We start from the raw sequence: 23,539 nt of genomic DNA, 5'->3' as shown, positions 1-23,539 counted from the left end.
GTTTCAAAATACCTTGTGACGGGCACTGTTGTATTATTGGGCCAATGCCTTCCTCTTTTTCTTTTGATAGCGGATACTGTTTGCAGTATACTGGTAGGTTAGAGCAGAGTTTGGCTACATATGGCCTTACATCAATGTGGCCCGCCTCATCTTTGTGAATGGCCCACAGCGCTGGGTTGACATTGTGCAGTTCCTGTTTTGGAGCAGAAACTTTGACAGATGTTGAACTGCAAACTTCTCTGCAATGTCTTGTATACACAGACTGACAATATACTGAGGGAAACAGTAATTGTAGTGACTTAGAATCAAAAGTTATTTTTGCCCCAATTTTACGCATCAGATCACGACCCAGTACGCAGAAAGGAGAATCAGGCAAAATCATGCATTTTAAACAAATTTGGGTTATCTAGAGATGTTATGAACAATTTTGGTGTAATTTGACACTTAACAAGAACGCCATTAATTCCCACAGAGTTCATCTCGTAATAGAGACCTCATAGCAATGGCCGTTAATTAATTTTTAGATGGAAAGGTATACAGTTTGTGGTCAACATTTAATGATAGAAAAAGGCAGTGCTGAGTTATTGAAACACAGCATTGATACTAATGCATAAGTGGAAGGCTCCATGCTCTGTGGGCTTCCCTAAGAGTGTGTCCATTCTGTTGGGTATCGAGTTGTGGAGTGGTAATTTGGGCCATTTTCTCACAGTGGGTCAGAGCGGACTACCTTGTCTGTCATATCGGTCATGCCACTGTGGTTTTCTCTGATCTCTCATTAGTTTACAACAATCTCGCTTGAAATTTCCTTGCTTTCCGCAGTAATGGCATGTGCTAGATTCATATGTTTGGGGCGCATTTTATGGCTTAAATTGAGCCATTGCGGGCACCATTTTGGAGCAGGTATGCCAACAGCCCTCTAAGGGCCCAGCGGTGGACAGTTCACGAAGTCGCAGTCCGAATTCGGAAATTGTCATCCCGGTCAAACCAGTAGTTGTGATGCAAATTAATCGAGTGGTATCAGGGTCCATGCTGTTTAAGGTGTTTATAAATAGGATTGCTTGGTCATCGTCAGTTGAAAGGGACGATTAATTGTTCTACGAAGCCTTAAACTGAGCAAAGAATGCCACTGGACCTTCGTCCCTTTGTTGTTTCGTGTTAGCCACATGTGTAATATCATGTCTGGATGCGGCCATGCCCTGCAGGAATTTGAGGAGGACTCTTAAGAAACAAGAGTAATGCGTCATCGTCTCCCAATGCCCAGTCTCTTCCTGAGCTGTTTTTTCCTTCCTCTACTCGTGGCTGGTCGATTTCAAGTCCAGCAAATGCACTTTTTCCACTAACACTGTTTTAGTTGCGTACAACATTATGTTCAGGTAATGTTTTGGACAAGATGAATCGATAATCGTGTCCTGTCAATTGACTGTATGCCATGAGTTTCTTTCAAATATTCATGTATTGCAGGGGAGATTTAACTGGGTCGTGTAATTCTTTGTATATAGCCAGCGCCTCTGACATTGTTAGTGGAATGGTTTTATATCTGTCTGGGCACTGGATGAAAGGAAATGCAGCTGTTGTACCTTCGCTCCTGTCTTTCTTTGACTTTGAATCTGATACGGCAGCGGCTACAGCAAATGAGTTGCCTTTAAATGGTGTTAAGTTGGGATAAAATAGTGCACATAGTGTCGTTGCGGTACAAGGGGTTAAGGTGCTGCTCACAACAATATCATATTTAGGTGTTTGTTCTGACACAGAGACTGCAGCATGCATTTGATTGGCCTCTTTTCGTTCAGGACCTTTGTCCCAGAATGGTTTAGTTTTCAACCACACCTCGTATAACTCTTTCATGTACTTATAATTCCACTGAGGGTCCCTCCACCCTCTTTTAACCATAGATTTGGATTCGCTCTTGAATCAATCACTAAATGAGCCATCCTCTAGGATATGGATCTAATTGTGTTTACACAGAGTACTGATATAATGTTCAGTGTTGAAACCCTGAATAATGCGAAACATCCACTGTTTTGTTTGGTAGCGGGCGACTTATTTCCTGTCCCATAATGTCACCCTTTTAATAATATGGTTCTACCAACACTATCCCGATTGACACGGTTCATGCAGAACAATTCTTAATTTTATGCTCCGTCTTTTCCACAGGACAATTCCGTCCCCTTATTCACACCAGAATAAGGATAACCTTTAAACTGCTGCAGCAGTGATGAGGTAAAACCTCCTTCCTTTTTATAATAGGGCAATATCTTCTCCATAAAGAGGCCCCCATGTGCAGAGTTATTAACGATATCGAGCCAAATTAAACTATGTCCTCTTCAATCTCTCATCAGACAGGTTAATACTTGATTATAAATCAGTTTTACCTGTCTGGAGAGATTCCGGACGAGCCCCCAGGTCTGTTAGGTGCTTTTTGTCATGCAATATATTTGATTGATTATTCTTGATCTGCAGTTCCCGTCTCGATTGGGAGTCTCAGCTGGGGGAAGAAAGAAGTGACACAGACACCAGAGCGTATCAGTTCCTTCAACATTTATTGTCCAGCTCATCATTATATATGTTTGAGCTACGTGTGATACATGAGAGTACAGAAACAGGAAGTGTATTCCTATAGACACGCCCTCTTGCAGAATAGGAGCTTGCAACTGTGTCTTGTAATAAGCTGTACTAACAAGAGGAGTTATTGAGAGGCCTTTATTATTTTACAAGGTCATAAGCTGGAAATTGAGCGAGCTCACAGGGTCCTGGCTTGGAGATCCGCAGAGTGAGACAGTCCCGATCAAGATAAAGATCTCATTATGCGAGGTGAGGAGCAAATGAAGGCTTTCTTGGAAGAACCACCGTATTTTCATGTTCATTAATTTTGAGAATTCGACAAGAGATAAGTTAGACTCAAGGAATGTAAGAATACAGAAGGTCGCTTCTGCACTGATGTTCCTGGCCAAATTGAGAATAGATACTAAGGATGGCCGCAAAATATATACATGCCCACAGCAAGTATTGTCCTTCATAAAGTCAATAGAATGAGTAAGTCATTGTGTGGCTCTCGATTTGCAGGCAAGTGGGACCTGACTCGCTGAACATTCACTTGACAAGTTTTTTTTGTTGAATAACACTCCTCCTGGACAGTTGTGGATGAATCTGCACATTCTTTGTGCTTATGCCTCCTATTGGATAGTTTGTTTTGTGGAATGTTTTTGCAGGACATCAGAATGGTTAGTCACTGCTGCACTCATGAAGCAGCCAGCTCACTGAACATTCATTTGACTGTCCGAGGAAATGGAAAGTTTTTTTTGTATGTGTGCTGGTTCCACTAGAGGCTGGAGTTTGTTTTGGGTGTAACACACCTTCGGAACGCGCCTTAGTGGATGAATCTACACATTCTTTGTGTTTATTCTGCCTATTGGCTGGAGTTTGTTTTATAGATTTTCTTCTTTTTTGTAATTCTGTCTCACAAAATATGTATAGAAACACAAGACTTGAGCAATCCAATGGCAAAGTTGTCGCTGGGGCTCTCATAGGCATGCATGGACTGTGAGTTTGGATGGATGGATGGATGGATGGGGGGGGGGGTGTTTGTTGCTCTAATGTTGGAATGTGGTCTTTATAATTTTATTTGGCACACAATAGGGCTACATTTTTTCTAATATGTCAAAATGCCAAATGTTAATATGAGTGGATTGTCTCTCTCCACATGGGAATATGTGTGTTGGGGCACCCCATAAAAAGGAAGGTTATTTATTTTTTTAAACGAAAGACATGTAGTGTTTCTTCACGAAAGGCATCTTTCCCTACAGAAAGCTGAAAAGTTTGGGAAGATATGGGGTGGGCATGTTTTCTTTAGTGCTGGCTCAATTAATAGCATGGGAGTCATTATGCTTATAAGTAAACATCTACAATTCAAATGTGTCAAACAGATTAATTATATATTAGGAAGAGTCATTATTGTTTTAGCAGAAATTCAGGGGCAAAGTCTTATTTTGGCTAATATTTATGTACCAATGCTGATGATCTTTTTTTTTAAATTTTTTATAGATCTTGAAGGGATTTTGCAAGCCGCTAGCATCCCTCATGATATAGTATTGGGAGGAGATTTTAATCTTATGATGTACTTAGTCCTTGATCATAGTGAAGCAAAAGTGTGTAAACTAGGGCTGCACAATTAATCAAAACCATGATATGACCTTGTGCGATTAGTAAATTGCAAAGAGCTGTGATTTAAATAAATAAATGTTCTGCTCCCTTCAAAGTTTATTTGCACTGCTCTGTCCTGTCTTTATTAAGTTACAGCATTGTTAATGTGCTTTCAGAGCAGTTCTGTGCTCCACAACTCCTAATACTTAAAGAGTAACAGAAGTGCTCTTGAGTTCCGTTTGCTTACCTGCACAAAACGCTTTACACTAAACTGGTGCATCCTGCGTTAAGCGTTTATTATTATTATCTGCGGTATCAGCATCTCAGTCTCCACAAGGCATGGGTATCATAATAATAACACGGAATACAAGATGGGGTATAATACAAACATCTTTATTAAATGATTCCTGAGCAAACGGTATTAACGGTAACACCTGCAGAGTCCAGAAACTTCTCTTCCTCCATTCTCCTGTCATTTGTTTACTTCGCCCTTATTACACTCCCCACAGAAACAAGTGAAAACGGAACTAATATTACCAACATCCAACAAAATTAAAAGGACGGAACGGACATATAATAAATCTATATAAAATATTTAGTTACTATACTATAATGTATTGCTAAATTAAATATAATAAAATAATGACTAAAAATAATTAAATGAAATAGTCATTTTGATTTAAATTGAATTACACCAATGGGTTATCAGTTCAACTTCAGTTTGACATTAACCCTCTGGGGTTGACTGATGTGCCGCCGCATCCTGCTGGATATTTTCGTCATTACAGCGGAAACAACTAAAAATATTCCAAAATGTTTGGGTATACAGATAAGTGTAAGTCATCATTAGAGACCATAAAGGGTCTACTTTTATTTGTGTACTCACAATAACAACAAAACCTTGTGCTTTTTTAATATAAAGAAAATAAAAAGGGTGAGCTATCAGACGTCTCTGTCTCCACGAGCATATTTCTGAAACTCCGCTAATACTTGTAACACAAACGTGAAATATGTCTAAAGAAAGCTTAAAATTTATATTTCTTTTAAATAAAAAAATTCAAATTTAAAACGAATATTCTCCAGCAATGTAATCTGTTTGAAACAAAGCGATGTACAGTTTTCCTGGCTCAGCTCATTATAGCTAATGTGATCACACCCACCAGTAGAGCACGCTATTCATACGCCAATGTGCTGAAGCGATCAAGGCAAATGGTACACGCTCCCGACAGTGAGGTTTCATGTAAACACAATTCATTCACTTTACTGTAAGTTTGTAACGATACACAGGCGAGGAAACTCCTGGATAGTAAGGAAGAGTTAACATTTTCCTCAGAAGAAGAGCGGGATTCCGATGAACATTTGTATTTTGAAGAGAGACTTGATCCAGCCGAGGATACAATTTCGGACGAGTAAGTCATTTAGTTTTCATTAGTTGACATGCTATTTTATATAAACGTGCATATTTTGCTAGTGGGACTGTTTCAAGACTTGCCAGCCAGGATTCAGAGTACTGACATTTGAAATATGTCCTAATAAGCAAGTTTTAGTTATATTTAAATGCGGTTTTGGCTAAAGCAGGTATTTCAATTGTATGCTTTATGATATAAATATGATGTGTAATATGATATAAAAATAATATGAATGTTTAGATTATATTTTATCTAGTGTTTATGCTGCCTCATTATCATCAATGCTTGTGCTTGCAAATATCTGTTCAGGTGTAAATTAGTAAAATGCACTTTAAATATGCCCATATTAGAAAATCACCATCTTATAATGATTTCTGAAGGATCATGTGACACTGAAGACTGCAGTAATGATCACAAATTGCATTTTACAATATATTCAAATAGAAAACTGTTCTTTAACTCTTTCCCCGCCAGCGTTTTTAAAAAAAGTTGCCAGCCACCGCCAGGGTTTTTGATGATTTTTGCTAAAATTTAATGGCCCGCAGAATATTTTCTTCCATGAATATATGAAGATGCTATATAGCAAAATAAAGATCTGAGCCTCTGCTTTTAGGCAAAAAAAAACGATTTTATTTTATCTTCATTTGTTCTTTTTTTATTGCCACTTGAACAGAGGTAGGTTTTGTCAAAAACAACATTTCGGACAAAAACCTGAGAAAAAGGCATTTTTATCAAACAAGTGCTTTAGTATTAGTATGGTGTTCCACTTCACGTTTGAGACGATCGCAGTCTGTTTCTTTGATCAAAGAGTTGCGTACTCTTTCAAAACATGCGCGCGGGTCTTCCTTACCGTATACCACCTAAAGCACGGATGCCCGGAAAATTCCGTGTTTGGCGGGGAAGCGTTTTTTCATAAAACCCGGAAAATTCCGTGTTTGGCGGGGAAAGAGTTAAATTGTAAAAATAGTTCACATAATGTTTTTACTGTATTTTGGATCAAATAAATGCAGTCTTAGTGAGCTGCAGTGAGACTTCTTCTAAAACTTTTATACGGTAGTGTAAATATACTGTAGGTGTAAAATGAAGTAAAGTCTTTATGTAAAGAAAATGTATAGTCAGATTACTTTTTTTAACTTAACTTGATTTTGATCATTAAGTCTCCTCACATTCATTTTCTTTCTGTCACATTCCTCATTGATAGACCCAGGAGAGGGGTCTTTTGTCTCAGGTGTGAATCACCTCAATATTCATGATGGTTCACGCCTCCTCACATATGACCTTTCTAACACTAAAAGCGTTTTACAAAAGTTGAATTAGTAAATTGTTTTGTATGAATGAGTGATCAGGATGGTTTTCACATAATTTTGTAGCAAAAACTTTAGGCTACAAGATCCAGTTCTCAAAAGTCTTGTGGACAAATGTTTAGTATGTGCTATATGGCCTTATTTCAATTACTTAAATTTTTAGTTTTTTTCAAAAAACACGCATAAACTTTATTTTCTCAAAAATACAAACATGTACACACATGTTGCTCGCATATTATTGTAGCCCAGTTTGTGCTGAATACAGTGTTATCAGACTTGAGCCATTAATATGTTTTTAAGCAACTGAAAAAAGCACAAATGTCAAGGCATTTCAAAACTTCTCCAGGGCCCAAAATGCCCTCAGACCCCAGAGGGTTAAGCCTCATTCTTTAGTATTATCTTATATACAGCAAAGAATAGTTTGTATACGTCTACTAGTTTTTAAGACCTAGAATAAAGAGTAACAATTATATTTTGTGTTTATTGAATTATTCAATCAACCAACGTTATTTTTCACAATAAAAACTAGGCAACAAATATGGTTTAACAACAGGGAAATTTAGTTAATAGTGACATTGAGCAGAATGCTTGCATATAACAAGTTTTGAAAGAGCTGCTGATGAAAAGTTAAATGATCAGCAACAATTGATGAGATGTGTATCGGATGTTAAAATCCTGATTGGAGCGTCCCTAATTTTCAAGTGGACTGTGTTCCAAAAACTAATGATGATGATGATTAGTGGGTTGAGACCCTATCACAAAATGGACAAAAACAGGTACACGGTGGACGGTAACATTTGAAAATGAAGAAGACTTTTATGTATTTATTTGTTTGTGGGTGAACTGAAAAAAAGGTCTCGGTTTGGTTCTTTTGAAGGGGCTCAAGTGTGAAAATCCCAGTAGCCTTTTTGCATTTGAAAATTTGGATACAATTACTATCATAATCGCAGTTCAAATCGCGATCACAAAATTTTTCATAATCGCAATATGACTTTTTGTCCAAATTGTGCATCCCTTGTGTAAGCCTCCTAGAGCAACATTGACGCTACACAGGATGTGTAGAAATCTTGGTTTTGCAGATATTTGGAGACTTTAACCCATCTGGTATGGACTATACATTCTTTTCATCACTCCACAAGATTTATTCTAGAATTTATTTTTATATATATATATATATATATATATATCTGTAGTGGATTGCTCAAATTTATTTCACAGATCATTACCTGGTGTGTTTAGAGGTGTTGCCATATATGGAGAAAAAGAAATCATATAGTTGGCATTTTAACCCTTTCCAGCCTGAGCCCAATATTCCATTCTGTGCCAGAATATGGTATTCATATCCAAATTCATATTATATTCATATAACATCACACACCTGAACTCTATATACCATTTTGAAGAGAAGAGCTAGGGCTTTCAAATGATATAAATATATTTATGATTATTTAAGGCTAATCATCCTTTATCAATAATATTTCACACAGCAATTTTTACAAAAAGCTTCTCCAGCCACCATACTTCGTCAGACAACTGCATTTACAACAATTTTAATTACAAGCTAGAGGGAAACTTAGTGTATGAAATATACATAAATTCGTGGGCAATGTGGAATAGCAGACAGATTAGAAATTTAATCTATTGTTAGAAATGTAATCTATTGTTTAAAAGTTATGACCATTCAAGTGATTAGTGGGAAAATGGAATAAAACCAACATTTAGAATGTTACAATACATTTCACATGACCTCTCCTCAAATACTCCTTTTGAGCACCTGTAATAATAAATAGAGATTGCATCTGAAATTGAAGGACACAAACACTGAAATGTACATTGTATGTGTTCAATAAAACGCTAAATTAATTTAATTTGAACATTAGAATTACACATGAATTACTTTAGAACTTTCTACAGTAAGTAGAGTGCAAGAACAGAATATATATAAATTCATAAATACTCAACTGCAATACCTGTGGAGAGAAGAGAGGGAGAAAAGAGGGGAGGGGGATAACAACACCTGTAAACACAGCCCAACCTAGGCCTCTTCGCAAAACTGGTCACATTCAGCTGATTGCAAAGGAACCGGTTTCAGTCTATCGCGAACCAAGCAAAGTCTTTTGCCATTACATTCCGGCGCGCAACAAGTTTTATTTTCAGTCCACTTTTCCGATAGCATAGCCAACATCTCTTAGAGGTCTCTTCAAATGTAGGGACATGGGCTGTGTGGAGTGATGACTCTCCCAGCTAATGAGCCAGGTTTTCTCCGAAATATATCTGGGTTAAGTTCAACGGTCTACGCTCATCCCCTGGTGCCTCATGAAAGTATTGCCATTCTTTTTTGGTTATGTTATATTGTTTTCCTTAAACAATATGAAACTATTGATGATGGCTATGAAGTTGGAAAAAAGAGTCTTCCACCACTTCTGAGTTTTTTTGTAGGATGTCGTAAGATTTTATCATTTGGTCTGACCAAATGATAAAAAAATACCGCCTATGTTTTTGTTATAATCGCTGATGACAGTGGGCTGGAGGGCTGCTACTTTTTTCCAGTCGGGGGTTTAAATGGGGCCACAGCTCTTCTGATAACATTAGGCGTTTCATCAATATCATGTGGTCCGTGGCGAATGATCAGACTCCGGTCGCAGCCATCTCACTTGATGTTGAAAAGGCGTTTGATATGGTAGAATGGGATTATCTTTTTAAGATTTAGGAAATGCATGTGTTCGGGAATAATTTTATTGGATGGATTAAGTTACTTTATAAACACCCCGTAGCGGCGGTACAAACAAATGGATTGATTTCAGATGACTTTACTCTGGATAGGGGCACCTGGCAGGGTTGCCTTCTTTTCCCCACTTTTGGTCTTGCCCTGGAACCATTAGCAGCCGCGATAAGAGAGGAAGATGATTTTCCAGAGGTGGTGGAGGAGGTATAGCGCATAAGCGTCTGCTTTACGCAGATTATTTTTTATTATTTTTCTCCAACCCCACTAGATCTATGCCTTGCCTCCACAGAATTATTAATTCCTTTTCTAAGTTCTCAGGATACAGTCAATTGTTCAATAAAAGAGTCAATTGGTCTAAATCTGAAGCTTTTGGCTCTGACTGCATACTACCCAGTAACAGCTTTCCAGCCGGCAGCCTTCCAGTGGCCAAAACAATGCATTAAGTATTTGGGCATTTTATTGCCAGCAAATTTGTCTGATTAATTTGTTAATTTTGCCTTAAATAAAAAGGTTTTCAAGCGATGTGGGCTTCATTACATTAATCTATGATTGGGAAGGTTAATGTTATTAAAATTAATTGTTTTCCAAAATTCATCTACCTGCTACAATCTCTCCCTGTAGATGTCCTCCTCTCTTATTTCAAGCAATTTGATAGCATAGCGAAGTCCTTCATTTGGCATGGTAGGCGTCCCAGATAACATCTAAATAAGTTACATAGGCCGATTGACATAGTTGGGCTAGGCCTACCCAATGTCTAAGACATTTAGCTCAATGGTCGCCTCCACCTGAGAGAGCCCTCCCTGGTTTTGTATTGAACAGGAATTTCTTGCTTCTATTTCACCATTGCAAAGGCTTTCTATCAAAATAATCGGAGAAGTTAAGTTGCACCCTGTTATCTCACGTTTGCACTCTGTTTAATTCAGACATTTATTTAAATGTTGCTTCAAGCATATATCTGAACCCTAAATTATGTATTAATAGGTTCCCTTTCTGCTGGTCAGAGTGGATTGTGAGGGCGGTTAATACTAGGGCTGCCCCCGATAGTCGACAAATGTTAGTCGATGAGAAGAGTCTTGGTCGACCAAGTTTTGAGTAGTCGGTTGGTCGCAGGAAAACCACAACACCGGCATTATTGCTGGTTGGACACTAGGTGGTACTGTGGGGTAATTTTCATTAAGCAGGGTTAAGCCTACACAAAGCAAGACACCTTGATTTCAATATTCAAACTTTATTTTGTATTTATTTTAACAAAGTTCAAATTAATCTGGAAAAAAAATATGCATTTAAAATGTGTGTTCAACTATTTGAAAGATGGCTTTACAATAGTTGACAACATCTCTCTGGCAAAGAACCTACTTCATCTGTGCATTCTCTACCGGTCGGGTATTTTGTTGTCTGGGAAAATACGTAATGTGTGTGAATTAGTTTTGTTCCCTCCATGTTATATTTCGCAATATCAATTTACATTGACAAACCCAGGGCTGAGGGATCAGTGAATATTCTTGCTTTAGTGATTTTGCTTTGAAAATAAAATTCTAAATTCAAATTGCACTGCAAATGAAAAAGCTATTAAATAAATAATAAAGTGATAAAATAATAAAATATATATATAATTATTTTAAGGAACCACCTTTCCATTTACCGTCAGGCAAGAATCCATTTAAACATGCAGGCGGAAAATTACTTACACAAATGAAGACAAAAACTATTATAAATGTAAAAATATTAATTATAATGATGATAATAATCACTGAAATATAAATCATGGTTCGAGGTGAATGTGTTTTGTATTTGATATATTCTGCATTATTTACATTTACATTTATGCATTTGGCAGACGCTTTTATCCAAAGCGACTTACAGTGCAATTATTACAGGGACAATCCCCCCGGAACAACTTGGAGTTAAGTGCCTTGATCAAGGACACAATGGTGGTGGCTGTGGGGTTCGAACCAATGACCTCCTGATTAACAGCCCTGTGCTTTAGCCACTACGCCACCACCACTCTTAATGTTCTCATTATTTTACAGGCTGCAGTATTGCGTTCACAATGAACTACTCTGTTGAAATGAAGCGAACTGAACTCAAAGCACCTCCTGAACTGGTTATTTGCAGCACTCATAGACGTTACTGTTCTTGCAAAAAAGAAAAAATAGGGCTGTCAAACAAGTAAAATATTTAATAGCGATTAATTGCATAGTTTTTTTTTGTAGTTAATTGTGATTAATCACAATATCTTTATAAACATGAGTGGACAAAATACGCTTCCAGATTCTGATGTATTTTTCAGTCATCCACACAAAACCTACCCCACCAACAAAGTCGAACAACAGAAAATTAACACAACGCAATTCAAATTGTGTACAAAATATGGTAGTTGTATGTGTATTTTATATCTTTTTATGGAGTTTTGACAGACATAATCTTTCCAGGAGCACAGTGGAATTAAATAGCTCTGGTCATGTGACTATTTGCACCACTCATGCAGAAAAGTCTGCACTGTCATTTACAATTGACAACTGAATTGACAAAAAAGAAAAATAGATCAAAAAGTCGTTTTAGATCCCAGTCACAATTGTAACCGGTGGGATTAAATAGGCTAATGACAGTGTAGATTACCTGTAGGGTTCCAGAAATGTCTCCAATTTCTGCATTGGCTTGTGCACTATCAAACAGAGACTGTGACAGAACCTTTTAGACAGCAGCAGGGTTTCTGTTCCGCGGTAATCAGTCATGCCGCTCCCTATACACATATTACGCAGTCTGCGTAAGGCACCGACTCCCCAGAAACTCCACTGGCTGCCTTTACTGGCACGTTATACGTTGTTCAAGGACCCGGTAGCAGTTGCGGAACACAGGTGATCGCCTTGCGGTCACACTTTTACTTCGCGCTCGCACCACGCCTTACAGCTTTCATAGCGTGCCACAAAACTGTCTTGCAGCTGCAATCATTTTACAAAGTTCCGAGCTCTATCTGTGCTTTGCGGGCATGTTCTACTGCTGTGCTACATTGATAAAATGCTTGGTGCAGGAAGCAGCATAATGTCTCCCAACATTTTCCCGACGGTCAATGTGACATTAGCAGCATTTGCGCAAATTGACTCGCTTCTCATGAACTTCGGTTTATTCACATTACGCGTTAACGCATTACAAAAAATGTATTGAAACTAATTTTGCGTTAACAAGTTAAATTGAAAAAACAAATAATTAAAAAAAAGACAAAGAGTGAGTTGCTTTTTAGATGCGCGTGTTCCACGAGACTGCACGCCTCCGTATCAGCGCGTCATACATGCGCATAGACTGCTTTTCTGTCATCTGTTCCTAAAAATATAATGGTGTGTTTCTTCAAGTGCACGTCTGTGTGTCTGCAGGATAATAATAATAATAATAATAATAGCCTAATAATAATGTAATACATTAATGGGTAAACGAGCCAAAGTCTTGACATCGCCAAAGTTATCAGTAATTAGCGATCACTCTGACCATCGCCGATCCCCGAGATCATAGTCTGTTGGCAAAACTCTAATGTGCATTTCTCTCTATAAATTAACAAAATGTTCAGACAGTCTCCTTGCTGTTTTTTCCGACACATTCAGAATCATTGCCACTTTCGCCGGTGTCACTGCGGCTCACTTTGTGCGTATGTATGTAAATTTTATAGTTTAAAGGCTCATTATTGCGGTTTAATATTTCTCTGTAATGTAGAACAGTGTTAGCAATGTTACTTATAACATTCTTTCTCAGCCCTGGAACTCCAACCATTTTGTGATGCCCCCAAATATATATTTAAGTAATGAAATTAATATCATACACATGCAACGACTCTGGGAGAGGTGATTACTGCTTTTGGAAAAAGTCACGAGGCATCATTGTATTACTCCCTGCTAATTCAGAGTCTGGGGGATGGAGCTTCAACTTCTCTCTAGAGATTATGGGAGAAAGATTTAGGATCTAGGATTCTACAAAATGTCAAGTCTGCATCTAGAGATACTACTGTCTTATGCAATTTAAGATTTTACATAGATTCTTTTCATAGATTCTCGTTTTTTGGGGAGGGGAGGTGGTAAGATGGAGTGATTTGGAGTGTAATAGAGGGGTTTAATGTTAAATGTGATTCATTACATACAGTGCATCCTGAAAGTATTCACAGCGTTTCACTTTTTCCACGTTTTGTTATGTTACAGCCTTATTCCAAAATGGATTCAATTCATTATTTTCCTCAAAATTCTACAAACAATACACCATAATGTCAACGTGAAAGAAGTTTGTTTGAAATCTTTGCAAATGTATTAAAAATAAAAAATCACATGTACATAAGTATTCACAGCCTTTGCCATGACACTCAAAATTGAGCTCAGGTGTAGGGCTGGGCGATAAAACGATATCAAAATTTATCATGATTAAAAAAAACTTGACTATAAGCTTTTCGATATTTAGCCTGTGTTCTACATCTAGACATGCATGTTGCTAAAAACACTAGCAGTTTGGCTTTCTTGTCATATGTTTCCACTGGCACGTGCTAAGTGAATGCGAGCGAGAGCTTTCAATTCCTTCCTATGGAAGCCGAGCGTCAAGCTTGTGAGTTGGATTGTAAAATTGACAGCAGCTCAGGGCAAGTGGTTCCTAGCGTTGGGAGTGGCTTTGTGCAGATTTCTTCTGCTTCAGTGGAAACGCAGCCTTAGACTGTATGAAGTTCCTATTGCTCCGGCTACGCAGGTCACCTTGTTCCGGATCCGGACCTCAGATTGATTCCATCTTGACCGCAAGACATCAAGACGATGATTACGCCCTCTCATCGTCTCTAGTGAGCAGCGCAATAAAACAACAGCACCAGTTACATCATATCTGATCTTTCTGCACTCTATTCTTGAATATTTTTCTCTAGCACTGAAACACTAATGACCTGCATCATCTTTCCGCCACGTGTGTAAACATGAGGTGTGTGTTTCCAGAGCGCCTTTAGACCATAACGTTTTTTTCTTTCTAAATGTTGTTTTATTAATCTGCATGTTCCAATCCTTTAATAATAAACAAATAGATTTCAGTTCTAATTTTGTGAAATTATTCAGATGTCATCATGTCTGATGTGGCAGAGCAGAACTACGCACTGCCCCTTTAAGAATCCTCCACCACCAACAACTAAAATGGCTGCTCATTAGAGTACCAGGTGTCCTCAATAAAGGCAATATATAAAGGTAGATGGTTGTTGTGGTCAAAAGAGGAAAACCAGGGTGACGTCACAGCAAAAAAAACGAGAGAGATTTGAGACTGGAGTGAGCTGAAGTTTTGGTGTGCCAAGCTGTGAGTGGAGAAAGAAAGTTTGTTTTTGTGTACAGCGACGTGGATTAGGAACGCAATTGGAGAAGAGAGGCTGGATCAACGAGGGGACTAATTCCACAAGTGCTCATCAACAAACAGTGAGGCTTGGTCTTTTTCATCACCGTTGGTTGCACTGTTTGCGTGAAAGTGGAGTGGCAGGAGTTCATCTTCAAGCGCTGAAGAGCTCCATTTTTCAAGGTTTGACGGTAAAAATGTAAGGTCTAAAGAGGAAGCTTCTGACCTACCTTTATTCTCGTTTGTTTGACTCCATCTTTGTCCTGCGGTATTGCCCACAGTCGCCGTTCAGGTACATTGCAAACTCTCCATAACCCAGCGTGCACCTTTCACAAACACTCCTACTGCCTTATCTCTCTCAACTACACACACACACACACACACACACACACACACACACACACACACACACACACACACACACACACACACTTGAATTATTATGTTATATTTGTAATGTAATATTTGTTCTGTTGGTATTTAATTATTTCCGGTATTTAGTTTGAGTCTTTGACTCCTTGCATTTCTTTGCTAATTAAATACACTTGTGCTTTGATACACTATGTTGTTTGTTTTATTGCGTGTAATTGGTGGGTTTTAGAGCTATCTGGGCAATGTATTCATTTTGACAGGCACACGAATTTTTGTCATTTAAATTAATTCAAATTTAGTAGAGGGGCCGCCACCGTTACAGAGTGGCACCCAAACAGGGACCACCTGAACATTTGTGATTTTTAAAGTGAACTGGTATTCTTGATTGAAGCCGAGCACTTGGACTGAACTTTATAAAAAAAAACTTATTTGAATGACATGGACCCTTGAAAGAACTTGAAAAAAATACCATATTTTGCTCTGTGAAAAAAAAAAAAAACTTTGTAGGACTTTGTAGGATACACTATGTTGTTTGTTTTATTGCGTGTAATTGGTGGCTTTTAGAGCAATGTATCTGGGCAATGTATTCATTTTGACAGGCACCCGAATTTAAACCTGTCTGGCACCTGAATTTTTGTCATTTAAATTAATACAAATTTAGAAGAGGGGCCGCCACCCTTACACTGACAAGAATGAAAGAAAAAAAACAATTACTAGTTTGTAGCCTAGTCTTTCTCACGTGAATAAAAATAGAAAAATGGTCCATTCAGACTTTTACATTTTCATCCCCCATACAGTATCATTCCTCTGTCACAAGGAATTCTATGCCCCCATACTTGGATATCTGTATGTAAAGAAATAATAAAATAATTTTAATGTAAAAAAATATATTTATCTATATTGTCATTATGATTCAAAATGAACAGATCATCTTATAACATTAATATCCAGCTGCACTCAATTGATAAACTCTATTAAATATTGTAATATTTTCATAGAAGATTCATCAGACACCATTGCACTGCTGTGTCTGGGCCCCCAACGCAGTTTTGTAAAGACTATTTAGGATTTTGTTTTCTCTTCTTTTTTTGGATACCGTAATTTCCGGACTATTGAGCGCACCTGAATATAAGCCGCACCCACTGATTTTTAAATAAAATATTATTTTGAACATAAATAAGCCGCACCTGTCTATAAGCCGCAGGTGCCTACCGGTACATTGAAACAAATGAACTTTACTCAGGCTTTAACGAAACACTGCTTGTAACAAAAATAAATAGGCTTTAATGAAACACGGTGTGGCAGCGGGGGCGTAGTCAAGCGCCCGTCCGGGAGAGAAAAGCGGTAAGGGCGCTTACACCTGAGCTAAATTATGTCTAACACCGGTGTCTAATTTCAGTAAGCATGGGGAGAGCGGCATAAAAAGGCAGCAGCCACAGAGCTGAGAGAGTGACACACGTCAGTCTAGTGTTGGCGCATAGAAGACTTGAGAAACTTTATAAAATTGATTGTAAACATTGCTGTGGCCATTAAAAGCCTTACCTGGAACGTCAAGTGCCCTGCTGAAAACTGTCACACTGGTGCCCGTGTGACAGTTTTCCCAAGAAGGACACGTGAAGCAGGGCATTTGAAATTAGACACCGGTGTTAGACATAATTTAGCGCAGGTGTAAGCGCCCTTACAGCTTTTCTCTCCCGGACGGGCGCTTGACCACGCCCCCGCTGCCACACACGGCTTGTAATAAAACATTTGCAGTAAACAGTAGCCTACCAAGAAAGTAATTGGTCACTATCTTCCTCCTCTTGTGCACATGAAACCACTGAAGTCATCTCCTTCGGTGTCGGAGTTGAATAGCCTCAGATTAGTTGTCTTTTTGCACTGAATCAATTCCTCACGCTGCTGTTTCCAACGTCTTATCATCGACTCATTAAGACCAAGCTCCCGTGCAGCAGCTCTATTTCCTTTTCCAACAGCCAGATCAATCGCCTTCAACTTGAAAACAGCATCATATGCGTTTCTCCATGTCTTTGCCATGGTGAGGGTGACAAAATTACTACCGTAATCAGAATGATGGGAAGTTTGAGCGCGCTCGATTTAATCTAAACAGTAAACAAAAAAAGTTGTTTTGACCTTAACCCGTTCGGCAATTTCATTGGTCTAATGAAAGCTTCACACCGCCAAAAAACTGAGCACGTCACAGAATGTTATTTTTTTTTTTTTTATAAAATTTGAAAGCGGGAAAAATCCATATATTAGCCGCGTCATTGTATAAGCCGCAAGGTTCAAAGCGTGGAAAAAAGTTGCGGCTTATAGTCCGGAAATTACGGTATTCAAAAAAATTTGCAAATGTGATTCAATATCGTGATAAATATTGATATCGAATGATATGAAAAAGAATATTGTGATAAAAATGTTTGCCATATCACCTAGCCCTAGTCCCACAGTTAACAGTGCATGTCAGAGCACAAACCAAGCCATGAAGTCCAAGGAATTGTCTGTAGACCTCCGAGACAGGATTGTAACGATGCACAGATCTGGGGAAGGGTAGAGAAACATTTCTGCAGCATTGAAGGTCCCAATGAGCACAGCGGCCTCCATCATCTGTGAATGGAAGAAGTTTGGAACCACCAGGACTCTTCCTAGAGCTGGCCGCCCGGCCAAACTGAGCAATCGGGGGAGAAGGGCCTTAGTCAGGGAGGTGACCAAGAACCCGATGGTCACTCTGATAGAGCTCCAGCGTTTCTCTGTGGAGAGAGGAGAAACTTCCAGAAGAACAACCATCTCTGCAGCACTCCACCAATCAGGCAGAGATGGAGCATGAGAGATCCTGCAAAGAAGAATGTGAGAAACTGCCCAAAAATAGGTTTGCCAAGCTTGTAGCATCATACACTAAAAGACTTGGCTGTAATTGGTGCCAAAGGTGCTTCAACAAAGTATTGAGCAAAGGCTGTGAATACTTATGTACATGTCATTTTTTTCCCCCCGTTTTTTTAATTGATTTTTTTTTATACATTTGCAATGATTTCAAACAAACTTCTTTCACGTTGTCATTATGGGGTATTGTTTGTAAGATTTTGAGGAAAATAATGAATTTAATCAATTTTGGAATGTGGAAAAAGTGAAGCGCTGTGAATACTTTCCAGATGCACTGTACATGTTGTCGTTTTTTCTTTGTGTTAAGTCTATGAATCAATAAAAATGTTAATTGAAAATAAATAAAAAAATAAATAAATCCATTCAGAATCATTTTGGCTCAAAAATCTGAGGGGACACATGCATCCTCCGTTTGAATGGGCATGACTAATGGCACAGATATTGTGTGTTTGTTTCATCAGGGCCATGTGGATCACCCTGTGGTAGTCACCGAGCCACCCTGCAACCCTCTGCACTGCAGACAGATGATGTCAGAGTTGCTCTTTGAGTGTTATGGGGTTCCACAGGTGGCATACGGTGTGGACAGTCTCTTCAGCTTCTATTACAACAATGTCAGTCATGGAGTGGATCCCTCCTACACTGGTCTGGTAATGTCATCAGGGTATCACTGCTCTCACGTGCTTCCCGTCATCAATGGCAGGTATCACAACCAATAACTCAGTCTCACTTGTTAATTGTGTTAACCCCCAGACTGTCCACAGTCCCTTCATTTACTATCAGATGCATGTTACACACACAACTCTATCCTAAAATGTGATTGGCTGGTTTGATGCAACTTCCAAAAGTAAAAACACACTGGACCTTTTCATCTTTATAAATTACTGGGTTTGTTACAACAAATTCTTTCAATAAATAAACGTGTTTGCAAATATTTGCCAGGTTAGCGACATTTGATCCTAATAAATTAATTCAAAGTTTTGTTTTAGGCATGTAGTAGCAAGTAAAGCAGAACTTTATTGCTTTGTTTTCTTAGATATGTCTGTAAAATAGTCTTCTGTACTGTACATTTTCTACTTTGTTTTCTGTTCAGTCGCTAGCTGAGATTAAATGATCATATTTAATGAAAATAATATTATTTAATTACTTCAAACAAATATTGCAATTCTGCTATGCTGGGTTTCTTGGGTTTAAGAGATAAACCTACCGTAATTTCCGGACTATAAGCCGCAACTTTTTTCCCCACGCTTTGAACCTCGCGGCTTATGCAATGACGCGGCTAATATATGGATTTTTCCCGCTTTCAAATTTTATAAAAAAAAAACATTCTGTGAAGTGCTCAGTTTTTTGGCGGCGTGAAGCTTTCATTAGACCAATGAAATTGCCGAACGGGTTAAGGTCAAAACAACTTTTTTTGTTTACCGTTTAGATTAAATCGAGCGCGCTCAAACTTCCCATCATTCTGATTACGGTAGTCATTTTGTCACCCTCAAGACACGGAAAAATGCATATGATGCAGCTTTCAAGTTGAAGGCGATTGATCTGGCTGTTGAAAAGGAAATAGAGCTGCTGCACGGGAGCTTGGTCTTAATGAGTCTGATAAGACGCTGGAAACAGCAGCGTGGGGTATTGACTCAGTGCAAAAAGACAACTAAATCTGAGGCTATTCAACTCCGACACCGAAGGAGATGACTTCAGTGGTTTCATGTGCACAAGAGGAGGAAGATAGTGACCAATGACTTTCTTGGTAGGCTACTGTTTACTGCAAATGTTTTATTACGAGCCGTGTGTGGCAGCGGGGGCGTGGTCAAGCGCCCGTCCGGGAGAGAAAAGCTGTAAGGGCGCTTACACTTGCGCTAAATTATGTCTAACACCGGTGTCTAATTTCAAGTGCCCTGCTTCACGTGTCCTTCTTGGGAAAACTGTCACACGGGCAACAGTGTGACAGTTTTCAGCAGGGCACTTAACGTTCCAGGTAAGGCTTTTAATGGCCACAGCAATGTTTACAATCAATTTTATAAAGTTTCTCAATTCTTCTATGTGCCAACACTAGACTGACGTGTGTCACTCTCTCAGCTCTGTGGCTGCTGCCTTTTTATGCCGCTCTCCCCACGCTTACTGAAATTAGACACCGGTGTTAGACATAATTTAGCTCAGGTGTAAGCGCCCTTACCGCTTTTCTCTCCCGGACGGGCGCTTGACCACGCCCCCGCTGCCACACCGTGTTTCGTTAAAGCCTATTTATTTTTGTTACAAGCCGTGTTTCGTTAAAGCCTGAGTAAAGTTCATTTGTTTCAATGTACCGGTAGGCACCTGCAGCTTATAGACAGGTGCGGCTTATTTATGTTCAAAATAATATTTTATTTAAAAATCAGTGGGTGCGGCTTATATTCAGGTGCGCTCAATAGTCCGGAAATTACGTTAACCTAATTTTGATTTTCATCTATTTTTATTAATATGATGTGCAAATCAATAGAAACATATAGACATTTAAAGACAAAGATATAGATAAAGACAGCCACATCAAAACATCATGACACTGAAATACATTTACAGCTGACAGGACATTTCAAATGATTGCTGGGCATTGCAATATTTAACTTAAATATATGTGTTCAATAAATTTATTACAAATGTACTGGTATTTCAGGCAATTAGTGGATTATATATTTTTTCTTCCCTCTCCCTTTTTCATCCCTTTTTGCTATCTTCCCATTTCTCGTTTTTTCTTCTTTCTCCTGTCTCTCCTTAGTAATGTGATCTCTTAAAAGATGTAGCCATTGTGTAACTGAGATTTGGTCTTTATTTTTTGGTGATAGTTAGAGACAGAAGGAAGGGTGTTTGGGAGGTGGGTTGTATTTTATATGTATATTTTTTGAAATGTCAGAAATGATCAACAGATTGAGAGTGCATGCAGGTAATGATTTGGGGCCAGATGTATAAACGTTGCGTTCACACAAACTGGGCATTGAATGTGCAATTTCCCATGCTCACATCAGCATTTATGAATGATAAACCTAATATGTGCGCACAGTCCACACACTCTTAACCACGTGTATACACACTTTTACTGGTGTGTGTGAATTGTCGACTCTAGTGGCCAAGTAATGAATTTAAATTTAAACTTCGCTTTTAATTCAATAGAATTCAAAACATTTTGAGTTAAGCACTCAAATCAGAAGAAATCATCATCCATGTGATATAATTTTTAGAGCTGTCAAAATGTAAGTTCTGTTGAATGTTTGCCTATGCGCCACTTAACCCTCTGGGGTCGACGGATGCGCCGGCGCTTCCTGCTGGATATTTTCGTCATTACAGCGGAAACAACTTAAAATACTCTGTCATTAATAACAACAAAATCTTGTGCTTTTGTAACAAAGAAAATAAAAAGGGTGCGCTTTCAGCAGTCTGTGTTCACGAGCATATTTCTGAAACACGTCACAAAAATGAACAAACTTTCTGAGAGCGGGACTCTTTGTATTTTGAAGAGAGACTTGATCCAGCCGAGGATACAATTTCAGACAAGTCAGTCATTTAGTTTTCATTAGTTGACATGCTATTTTATATAAACATGTACATATTTTACTAGTGGAACTGTTTCCAGACTTGCCAGCCAGGATTCAGATTATTGACATTTGAAATATTCCCTAATAAGCAAGTTTTAGTTACATTTTAAATGCTGTTTCTGCTAAAGCAGGTATTTAAATTGTATGTTGTATGATATAAATATGTTATGTAATATGATATAAAAATAATATGAACGTTTAGATTATATTTTAACTAGTGTTTATGCTGCCTCATTATCATCAACAAAGCCTGTGCTTGCAAATATCTGTTCAGGTGTAAATGAGTACAATGCACTTTAAATATGCCCATATTAGAAAATCACCATCTTATAATGATTTCTGAAGGATCATGTGACACTGAAGACTGCAGAAATGATGCTGAAAATTAATCTTTGATCACAAATTGCATTTTACAATATATTCAAATAGAAAACTGTTCTTTTAAATTGTAAAAAGAGTTCACACAATGTTTTTACTGTATTTTGGATCAAATAAATGCAGTCTTGGTGAGCAGGAGAGGCGACTTCTAAAACTTGTAAATGGTAGTGCAAGTATAAAATTAAGTCTTTATGTAAAGAAAATGTATAGTCAGATTACCTCTTAACTTAAAATGTGATTTTGATCATTAAGTCTCCTCACATTCATTCTCTTTGTCACATTCCTCATTGCTAGGCCCAGGGGAGGGGTCTTGTCTCAGGTGTGAATTACCTCAATATTCATGATAGTTCACGCCTCCTCACAAATGACATTTCTAACACTAAAAGTGTCTTACAAAAGTTAAATTACTATATTGTTTTGTATGAATGAGTGATCAGGATGGTTTTCACATAATTTTGTAGCAAACACTCTAGGCTACAAGATCCAGTTCTCAAATGTCATGTGGACAAATGTTTAGTATGTGTTATATGGCCTTATTTCAATTACTTACATTTTTAGTTTTTTCAAAAACCATGCATAAACGTTATTTGCTCAAAAATACAAGCCTGTACATACATGTTGCTCACATATTATTTTAGCCCAGTTTGTGCTGAATACAGTGTTATCAGACTTTAGCCATTAATATGTTTTTAAGCAACTGAAAAAAGCACAAATGTCAAGGCATGTCAAAACTTCTCCAGTTCCCAAAACACCATCAGATCCCAGAGGGTTAAAGAACCCATTTTATCCTGCTGCCAAGGATCTTTTGAAGCATCGGCTAATTATTTTCGAACAATTCGGATAAGGTATCATTACCTAGGCTCTGCCAGCGCTAAAATCAGAAGATGCTGGCCGTGTTCGTTCCGAACATGGCCTTTGTCTGCAGTGCTTTTCTTGTGGAGTTCAAATAGCTTTGATGCGCTGACTTGAATCATTCCATATCAAAGGTAAAAAGCCATAGCCTGCTAGCAGATTAATATTGTGGAGGATGAGAGTATAAGAGATTTAATGCCCATTGCAATGAATACGCAACCTATGTGGTGTATAGTGATGTCATTAGTCAAACTCCCACTTAGACCTTTGGAAATGTTTAATGCTACTTTAATTATTGGTATTATTTTAGTGCATTTATAGCTTCATATTTTCAAAACAAATCCTTCCACTGAAGTGCAAAAATTTGACTAATACATATATATATTATATATTTATATATATATATATATATATATATATATATATATATATATATATATATATATATATATATATTAGTCAAATATTTGCACTTTCTAAATGTGATTAATCACGATTGACTATGACAAGTTAAACAATCGTTATTACAATTACAAAATTTGTAATCGATAGCACACATATTTTTATATAATTAATTGAAAAAACACT

General features: G+C 38.0%; 1 protein-coding gene across 2 annotated transcripts in view; it reads left to right on the top strand.

Annotated features, from left to right (window-relative positions):
- The window catches only part of actr5 (actin related protein 5), a 105,922-nt gene that overhangs the window by 20,057 nt on the left and 62,326 nt on the right, over positions 1–23,539 (top strand). For both annotated transcript variants that reach the window (XM_052135535.1, XM_052135536.1), the window contains exon 2: positions 18,620–18,858. In XM_052135535.1, coding sequence (XP_051991495.1) covers positions 18,620–18,858 — 239 coding nt within the window. The remainder of the gene's footprint in view (positions 1–18,619; positions 18,859–23,539) is intronic.

The sequence above is a fragment of the Xyrauchen texanus genome, chromosome 10 (assembly GCF_025860055.1).
Source record: "Xyrauchen texanus isolate HMW12.3.18 chromosome 10, RBS_HiC_50CHRs, whole genome shotgun sequence".
Lineage (NCBI taxonomy): Eukaryota > Metazoa > Chordata > Actinopteri > Cypriniformes > Catostomidae > Xyrauchen > Xyrauchen texanus.
The sequence above is the reverse complement of the archived record's forward strand: the minus strand, read 5'-3'. Positions and strand labels throughout refer to the sequence as shown.